An 8589-nucleotide genomic window follows, 5' to 3' on the forward strand; every position below is an offset into this window, starting at 1 on the left:
GACTCCTTACCTCTGACCTCCTAGCCTTAGGGGCCCCAAGCAAAGAAAGCAAGTCTGGCAAGATAGAGTTGTGTTTATTTTTTTTTTTTTTTAATTTTTTTGAGACTCTCACCCAGGCTAGAGTGCTGTGTCATCATCATAGCTTACAGCAACCTCAAACTCCTGGGCTCAAGGGATTCTCCTGCCTCAGCCTCCTGAGTAGCTGGGACTACAGGGGTGCACAACTACAGCCGGCTAATTTTTCTATTTTTAGTAGAGATGGGGTCTTGCTCTTGCTCAGGCAGGTCTCACACTCCTGACCTCAAGTGATCCTCCCACCTCGGCCTCCCAGAGTGCTGGGATTACAGGCATGAGCCACCGCGCCCGGCCTGGTTGTGTTTTTAATGAAAACTTTCTAGCCAACTGAAAAGCAGAAATAATAGCACAATGAGCTCCAGAGCCATCGCCCCGATGAATCAATTAACATTTTGCCAAATTGATAACCAGTATTAGTTATTATTTTGCTAACTCATGTACATTACAGACAGTATGCCATTTAACCTCGAATTCTTCAGGACGTCTTTTAACACTGTTCTCCGGTGTGAACACAAAGGCAGGACAGTTTTATACACGCTCCTCCCGTCCTCTCCCCGACCCTCGGCAGGGAGAGAGGGGAGGGAGGGCAGAGGCGGCCTGGCACTTGGCGTCTGCAGCAGTCAGGCCGGCGCAGGTAGTGGGCTGGGAAGGGGGTGGGCACCTGGGGCAGGAGTCGGGAAGTTAGGCCACGGGCAGGGGCGCCTGGGGATGGAAGCTGCCCAGACACAGGCTCGGGAAGGTCAAGCACGTCCGCGCCGTCTGCCCGAGCCCCGGGCGCACGTGGCGTGGGGTCCGTGCACGGAACGCACCGCGCGCTCGGCGGCTGAGCTAGGGCCACACCCCTAGTCTGGGGTCCGGGGTCCGTGGGGAGCCAGGAAAGTCCTTAGACCTGCTCGGCCGCTCGGGATGAGCCTCCCTCCCGCAGAGCCGAGCCTCAGTCGGTCCCGGCTAAACCCCTGCCCAGGCCGCGCCCTGCGAGGGGATCCGGCCTCCGCACCAGACGGAGGAAGGAGCACCCTGCGCGGTCCAAGCCCGAGCCCCGCGGTGTGCGGCTCTGGGCTGGTCCCGCGCCTTAGGGGCTGCGGCCGGCCGGGTCCCAGCCGCCCCGGCCCGCACTCTCTGCGGCGCCCGCCTCCCCCGTAGTGAGCAGCGCACAGGCTTTCAGAGACCGTTTATTGACTTGGGCGGGGATGTGGAGAGAAACGGGGCTCTGCTGGGGCGGGGCGCGGTACGCGGAGCTGCACGGCGGCCACTCGCCCCGGCGGCGCTCGGGCTGAACCCCTCACTGCAAAACAGGGCCGGGGGTGGGGGCGTCTCCTGCGCCCTCCCCCCCCCCCGCCGCTCCCCCGCAGCCCGCAGCTCCCTGGCCTTGATGCTTAGGCCACCCCTGCCCTGCCTCACTCCCTGCCCCCGCGACGGGTGACCCCGCAGTGCGCCCCGCCCCTGCCGGGGGGGCCTCCATTGGTCCCGGGGCGCCGGCCCCGCGGGTCCACTCACCTGGGAGAGGGCGCTGGCGCACTGGTCTGCGGGAGAGAGCGGGCCTGAGGAGTCGCCCGGTGACCCCCTTTCCCTGGGCGGAGTCCCCGATCCTCCCAAACTGCGATCCCCTCCTGGGGGCACCTGCCTGGGCAATGTCTCCTCCTCCCCTGGGTCAGACAGGCGAGCTGCCCCCCTGTCTGGGGGCAGTGGAGTGACCCTCGGGGCCTGGCCCTCCCAGCAGGGGAGGGGACTGCACTCACCGGACTTGGGCAGTAGGGCGCCCTGGCTGGGACTGAGGCCCACTTGGGGTGCCAGAAGCTGCATCTTCTGGGCGCCTTCAGGAAACAGCTCCGGGGCTCGGGCTGAGGGCAGAGAGGGCCAGTGAGCCTGGAGGGGCAGGCCTGAGGAGGGGTAGGCGGGGAGGGGCGGGAGGAGTCCGGACCCCTCGGCCACAAACTCGGGTCCCAGGGTCCGCCTGCACGTTGAGAACGTGCTGGAACGGGCACATGGGCGACACTCCAGACCAGACCTCCGGGGGAGGGGACCTCTACCCCCCTGCCCCGCCCACCGTAGAGCTGCAGCCAGACGTTCCTCACGCCCCCCTTCTGCGTCTCGAAGTATAACAAGGCGAAGTGCTCGTAGTCCGTGAAGGCCACGCGGATGTCAGTCTGGGCCATGGCTGAGGGAGGGAGAGCAGGTGACCCCCAGCCCAGGACCCCCCCTACTCGCTCCTGGACAGCCTGCCGGGGAACGCATAATTCCCCACACGCCAGCCCCCAAGCCCCACCCCCTCTGTCCTGCCGAGGCCTCCTCCAGCTTCACCTGGGTTGCTGAACTGCCCTTCCGTGGCCCCCTTGCTGAAGGTCATGTCCATCTTCTGGCAGCCGCCGTCCGGCCTGGGGACGGGAGTCCAGCCCTCTGAGCAGCTATCCAGCGCCCAGGCAAGGCCTGCGTCACCCTCTCTGCAGCCCAGCCCTGCCCGGGGTCCTGCGGACGCTGTAGCCACAGTGCTGAATAAAGGCCCTTAATTCACCCTGACAACAACTCAGAGGACACAGGTGCTGTATGGTCATCTTGCAGGGGGGACACTCCTGCTGGGCTGGGGGCAGGTGGTAAGGACTTGCTCTGGGGCACACAGCCGGCGGTACAGGGTCTCCAGTCTCCCCTCTGGAGACACAGACACACATAGACACCGGCACACGCAGCGATCTACACACACTGACACACAGACACAGCCGTGCCACACCCAGGCCCCAGGCAGAGGCTTTCACCATGGCCTGGCCCCTCTGGGGAGCGTGCCAGCTGCTGCTGCTGTTTGGGTCCCTGCAGCCCGTGATCTGACCCCCTAATGTGTCAGAGACACCTCTGGTTCTGCTGGCCGTCCTCTGGTCTCACCCTGGCCCTTGTCTGAGGCCGGGTCCGAGGTGTGGGGTATGTGGGGTCACTTACGTGGGATACCCAAACTTGAGGCCCAGGTCACCGTTGGCCAAGGGGGTCACTAAAACCACAGGCATCTTCATGTTGTCTTTGGAGTTCAGGAAGCCCTGGTCATCTGATGCCACCCCGACCACGTACCAGGTGCCCTGGAACTGCAGGGTGGGTGCAGGGAGGGCTGGGAGGCACCCCTGGGCCCAGCCTGAACCCTGGCCTGAGCCTGTCCACCACAGCCGCTTCCCAGCTGGGCCCAGTGCCAGCAACCTCACACCCGCAACAACCCTGACCCAGACCTGCGGGGTCGCGGTGCTCCCCGTCCCAATTTCAGGCCCTAGGGAGTGGCGGTGGGTGCAATCTAAAGGCTGGGCTGGGGGCTTGCTGACGGCCCCAGCCCGATGGGGCAGGTGGGTGGGGGTCTTTTCTGAGCCTGGATCATAGGGGGTGTGGGCAGGGACCTGGGTGGATGGTTCATCCATGAGGAGGAGGGGATGGATCTGGGCGCACCTGGCTGGCATCAAAGTTGGCCTGGATGGGGACCTGGGCCTGGCCTGGGGACAGTCCCAACAGGATGAGGAAGGAGCCAGTCAGCAGAGCCTGCAGCATCGTGGAGGACCTCGGGCAGGGCAACTCCTCAGGTGCTGGGGCAGGGCAGTGTTGAGGCGGTCCCCTCATGCAGCATTTATGCCCCTGGGACGCCCTGGGGCAGCTGGCCTGCCCACCTGGGCCAGAGCCCACTGCGATAGGCTGTGATCGAGTTGCACCCTGCAGCACCCTGGCCCAGCTGCCTGCACCCATCCCCGCCCATGCCCTGCAGGCAGGGCGGGATGCCCAGCAGCTGGGGGCACGTAGTCTGGCAGGCCTCTGACAGCCTGCCCACCCTGCCTGTCTGGGATGTTGGCGCCCAGCCCTCAGCTCAGGCATGGTCCCCAGGAAGGCCACCCAGAAACTCTCCCCCTGTGGCCTGGGTGCCAGGCCTCAGCAAGTGGGCAGAGCTGTGCTCTGGAGGCCCGGGCCAGAGGCCAGGGGGCTGGGGTGCTTAGAGAGACCTGTCCCCAGCCCACTGTGTCAGTGCGTCCTGGCACAGGGCATAGACACCCTAGCATCTTCCAAACAAATGTTCTTTTTAGTCCCTGAAACCCTTATCTCTGCCCACTCTGAGTAGATAATCCCGCACCTTGACAAACCCACCGGATCCAACACTCCCTCCAGATTCCCAAGTGTGGCCCTCAACCAAATCCAAACTGCACAGAACAAATCCCTGTAAAATTTGGATTCAGTCAAAAGGCCGCACTCAATGATCCAGAGGCCACATGTGGCCCCAAGGCCACAGGTTCCCCACGCCTGCAAGAGGCGGCACCTGCCTAAGGGATTAGGAGCCGAGTGGCTCACCCGCCCCAGCCCGAAACAGGCGTGGCTATGCTGGCAGCTGGGGGGTGAGGCTGTGCCAAGGTCAGAGCCCTGTGGGGGTGGCTGGGGACAGCGAGGGCTCCCCGCTTAGCTGGAGGGCAGAGCCCGCCCCTTTGCTGATGTCTTGCTGAGGGTGGTCTAGTGGCCAGAGCCAGGGAGGATGGGACAGACAGGCAGGAGCCAGGCTGCTGACTTGCTGCAGGAGTTTATTTCTCAGAGCCAGGGGAACAGAGGCGACTTCGGGGAGAGCCAGGGCTTGGGCTCCGAGGAAAGGGCACAGCAGAGCGGTCCCGAGGGCTGGGGTCACCTGGCCGGGAGAGCAGGACCCATCGGTGCAGGCACCTCTCTGCCTCTCCCTGCCCCAGACCACAGACCGCACTTCCAGCCCAGGGCTCCCTCCTAGGGGCAGGGGTGAAGCCCGCCAGAGCCTGGCCCCCGGGGCAGAGTCCAGTCCCTGCCCTCTCCGTCCCCCACCCCCTCCCATCCCGTCTGCCTTACCCTGGTTCCTTCCTGCCCTCAGGGGCCAGAGACCCTTGCAGCAGGGTGGTCCCTGCAGGTGGAGTCCCTCCCCCTTCTCTGCCCGGGAGCTGGACCCTGGCCCCTTGCCTGCCTTTGGCCCCCCGAGCCTTTGAGAGTCAGCCCGTGAAGGCCAGGCCTCCTTTCTGACTGGCACACCTGCATGTCTGCTCGGTTCAGGGAGTGCCTGTGTCACCCGCCCAACCCCGAGACGGGTCGGTCTTAGGCCCAGGCTGTCCAGGGACCCCGACCCATGCCAGGGTGGGTGGTGGGTGTGTGCGGAATGAATGAACGCGTGCAGGAAGGCATGGGTGGGCGGCTCCTGCTGGGGTGAAGCTGGCCCACAGCCCGACCTGGCTCACCTATTCTGGCTCCGTCATGCATTTATCTGCCAAGAAAGAGGCCCAGGGGCTGTGGTCAGAACCCCAGCGAGGGCCAATTCCCCCACCTGGGCTTCCTGTCCCTCCTCTAACAGAGAGCTGGTCTGAGTGAGCCCCAAGCTGCACAGACCCCTTCGCATCCCACCCTGCCCCAGCCCCCTGCTCCTCAAAACAGAGGGTGGCCTTTCTGCACCTCAGCTGAGCAAACTGTGCAGGCGGGGAGCCCGACCCCCCACCGGGCTGGTGCCCTGTGTTCCCCACGGGCACCCTTCCCCCACCCCACCCGCCTGGGGCCTGGCACCAAGCGGTGCTTGGTATCCATCAGGGAGGGGTTTCCCAGTGGAGGGGGCTGCAGGCAGAGGTCATTGGCTCGGGGACAGCCCCTCCCCTCAGCGCCCCACCCCAGCCCAATCAGGAGACTGTCGGACTCTAATCTCGCCTAATCCCCACCCATCGGATCAGGGCCCTCACCGGTTTGGGGCAAGAAGACAATGGTATCCTCTGTGAAGCCCTGGGCCTCGCAAAAGGTGGTGAATTTCTCTTTTAACTCAGTCCTGGGGGTCTGGGTGCGGGCTGGGGCAGGTGGAGAGAGAAGGTTCTTAGTAGTGAAGGTCCCCGTTCTGCCCCCACCCCCCGTACGGTCAGGCCCTGTGCTGGGCACATACTGTAGAGCGTGGCCATGCGGAAGTCCTGGCCGGGGCTCTTGCTGCCCTCGCTGTGCAGCAGGGCGTACTCTGTGTAGTCCGTCTCCACCACCGAGACGTAGTAGGTGCTGCCCCAGTCTGGGAACCCAAGAGATGGCCCTGCCTGAGGGACTCAGCGCCCCCCTGCTTCAGGGAAGAGGTGCACCCACCTGCCGGGATGCCCCCCCCACCGGCTGCTCTCCTTGTCCCCTCCCACTTCCAGCAGCCTGCTCCCTGCTTCCTGCCTGCAGAGTCCCTGAGTTCCGCGTCCCCAGGCCCTGGGGAGCCAGGGAACACACAGGCTCAACAAGATCAGGGTTCATGGCGCAGCCACAGAACTCTTGGCCGGGACCAGGGCGAAAAGGTCTCCAGGGGAGGCGCCATCCCCGCTGGCGGGAGTGAGGAAGCCCCCAGTCCTGGGAAGAACTGCAAGGAGGTGTGGCCAGGGACTTGGGGGCTGCTTGTGTGGGCCCCACCTGGGCAGCAGGTCTGGGGAAATCCCATGGGGCAGGGAAGGGGCCTGGCAGGCATCAGTGACGGGGGGGGGATCCAGTCGCCTAGAGAAAGGGTCCCCTGTGCCCCACATCTGTTCCTGAGGTGGAGTCACACCCAGGCCTGGCCTGGACTCACTGACCCTGGACGAGGGGCCATCACCCCCCACCCCAGTCTCCAGGGCAGCAGGGGGCTCGCCCAGGGCCACTGCCAGCAAATGTCACTCCCAGGCCGGACCCAGGGGGTGGGGCGGGCCCACTCACGGGGACTCTGGTAGCTGTAGGCGCCGGGAGGCCCCGCGGGCCGCAGCAGCATAGTCCGGGTCTCACACTGGTTTTTCCTGTGGGCAGGTCACCCTCCAGGTCAGGCGTCAGGCCCCAGGGTGCCCCCAGGCCGCGACCACGGTCGGGGTCCTCCCGGTGCCAGAAGCCCACCCCGCCCGCTGTCCCACCTGAGGAAAGTAGAGGTGAGGTTGAGGCCGCCGTCCGCGGTCGGGGCCACCTCCGACTTGCACATGGACAGCGCCGCCTTCTTCTCCCGGAACCAGCTCGAGTTGGAGGCGAGGCCCGCACTGAACCAGCGCCCCAGGAACTGCGGCGAACGCCCCGCCCGCGTCGGCCGGGACCCTCGGGACCCTCGGACCCGCCCGGGCCGTCCCGCGAGGGCGCTCCGCCCCTCGCCCCGGCCACGCCCCTCCCGGGCCGGGCCCCGCCGCCCCCGCCGCCCCCGTCCCGACCCGGCCCCCTGGCGAGGTGCCTGTGGGTGGAGCGGCGGCGCAGGGCGCCCCCTTCCCGCGGGGGTCGGGCCGGGCTGAACCGCCGGCGTCTCCCCGGCTGGGGGTGGGGGGAGCAAGCAGGGGGGCGCGCAGGGGCAGAACCCCCGCCCCGCGCGTCCCCGCGCAGCTCCCGGGCGTGAGCGCGCGTGGCTGGCTGGCCGGCTGCAGTGCGCGTTCTCCGTGCGCGCGCTCAGCAAGAGCCCCGTCCCGGGGCCCAGGTGTGGAACGTGTGCGTGTGTGTCCTCTGGGCGTCGCGTGCTCACAGGAGGGAGCCACCGTGTTTGGATGGTGCGGGCGCGGATGTGGCCCGCACGTCTGCGTCTGCGTGTGCCTGTCAGTGCAGACAGGGCTCTGCCCTCTGGGGGGCTGAAATGCCGCTGCCCCAGGGGGGGCCTCCCGCGGTCAGCTCCTGGGGCAGCTGCCAGTGCGCTCCTTCCGGCGGCCGCTCAGGCCTCTGCCTGGCAGTACCCGGCGCGGCGGAACTTAGCTCCCTCTTCCCAGGGAGACGACCCACCCGAAAGGGCCCCCTCCCTTGGCAGGGCCCTATGCTGCCTTGGGGATGGGGTGGGCAAGCCCCTCACCTTGTCCTGTTGGAAGTCAGGCTGCACAGAGACCGTGGCCTGGGCCTGGGTCTGCAGGACCCCCAGGATCCCCAACAGGACCACCCCCATCCACAGCAAGCGTGGAGTGGCCATTCTCCTGGAGTGGAGCAGGTGTCCGGGGCCTGGTGCCAGGGGTGCGGGCAGAGCACAGGAGGCGTGTGGGAGGCGCAGAGGGCCCTGAGGAGACCCCTATTTATGGGCCAGGCTTGGCCTCCACCCCAGGCCCAGGGACAGCCCACTGGAAACTCGTGATGCTGGGCAGGGGGGTGTGGGGGGCCGGGCCCAGCTGCAGCCGCGTGCCCCACGGGCTGCTTATGCAAGAGGTTCCCACTGAGACAGGCCTGGCCCTGCTGCCTGAGGCTGAGTGAGGGTGAGGCGGAGGCCGGTCGCAGAGCAGAGCTGGCTGAGCCCTGGGTCACACCACTCCTGCCAACAAGGCCCACCAACCCAGCCGGATGGGGGAGGGGTGTGTGTGCCCTGCCTTTGGGGCCTCTGGTCACTTCCCACTTGGTCCAGAACCACATCGCATCTCACAAGCCCTGTTGTCATGCCCTTCCCAAGCCCCCTGAGCCTGGGAGGGGACACAAGCCCCATTTGCACTCTGAGAGTTTGGTCCTGGAAGGAAAGGCCAGGTAGGGATGAGAAACCTGGGCCAAGGTGAAGAACTCGATCTGCCCTGAAAGGGCCCAGGGCCCAGGGGTGCTGGGCACAGCTCCCCATGGCCAGCTGTTGGGGCTCTGATGGTG

At 66.2% G+C, this 8589-nt stretch overlaps 2 protein-coding genes across 2 annotated transcripts; both read right to left on the reverse strand.

Annotated features, from left to right (window-relative positions):
- Nucleotides 1-1230: 1230 nt before the first annotated feature.
- On the reverse strand, nucleotides 1231-4495 carry LCNL1 (lipocalin like 1). The gene is made up of 7 exons (XM_045562016.1): nucleotides 3493-4495; nucleotides 3004-3143; nucleotides 2377-2450; nucleotides 2123-2233; nucleotides 1815-1916; nucleotides 1573-1598; nucleotides 1231-1360 (listed from the first exon to the last, which is right to left on the reverse strand). Exons 1-7 carry the CDS (start codon nucleotides 3907-3909, stop codon nucleotides 1358-1360), a joined length of 873 nt encoding a protein of 290 aa, XP_045417972.1. The 5' UTR covers nucleotides 3910-4495; the 3' UTR covers nucleotides 1231-1357.
- Nucleotides 4496-4584: 89 nt separating this feature from the next.
- On the reverse strand, nucleotides 4585-8036 carry PTGDS (prostaglandin D2 synthase). The gene is made up of 7 exons (XM_045562018.1): nucleotides 7823-8036; nucleotides 6918-7057; nucleotides 6730-6806; nucleotides 5957-6073; nucleotides 5763-5864; nucleotides 5274-5299; nucleotides 4585-4702 (listed from the first exon to the last, which is right to left on the reverse strand). The coding sequence occupies exons 1-6, from the start codon at nucleotides 7934-7936 to the stop codon at nucleotides 5274-5276; spliced, it is 576 nt and encodes a 191-aa protein (XP_045417974.1). The 5' UTR covers nucleotides 7937-8036; the 3' UTR covers nucleotides 4585-4702.
- Between the last annotated feature and the right edge of the window lie 553 nt (nucleotides 8037-8589).

Source organism: Lemur catta, chromosome 10, assembly GCF_020740605.2.
Source record: "Lemur catta isolate mLemCat1 chromosome 10, mLemCat1.pri, whole genome shotgun sequence".
NCBI classification, from domain to species: Eukaryota; Metazoa; Chordata; class Mammalia; order Primates; family Lemuridae; genus Lemur; species Lemur catta.

What these genes read in the sequence shown, in the direction of transcription:
- LCNL1 (XM_045562016.1), bottom strand. Translation starts at nt 3,909, where the DNA reads ATGCCTGAGCTGAGGGCTGGGCGCCAACATCCCAGACAGGCAGGGTGG. An exon ending in CGTCTGGCTGCAGCTCTACG is followed by an intron (nt 1,917 to 2,122) that starts GTGGGCGGGGCA and finishes CTCTGCCCTCAG; the next exon opens with CCCGAGCCCCGGAGCTGTTT. An exon ending in CGCCCTACTGCCCAAGTCCG is followed by an intron (nt 1,599 to 1,814) that starts GTGAGTGCAGTC and finishes TCTCTCCCGCAG; the next exon opens with ACCAGTGCGCCAGCGCCCTC.
- PTGDS (XM_045562018.1), bottom strand. Translation starts at nt 7,936, where the DNA reads ATGGCCACTCCACGCTTGCTGTGGATGGGGGTGGTCCTGTTGGGGATC. An exon ending in CTGACTTCCAACAGGACAAG is followed by an intron (nt 7,058 to 7,822) that starts GTGAGGGGCTTG and finishes CGTTCGCCGCAG; the next exon opens with TTCCTGGGGCGCTGGTTCAG. An exon ending in CTACAGCTACCAGAGTCCCC is followed by an intron (nt 6,074 to 6,729) that starts GTGAGTGGGCCC and finishes TTGGGTTCCCAG; the next exon opens with ACTGGGGCAGCACCTACTAC.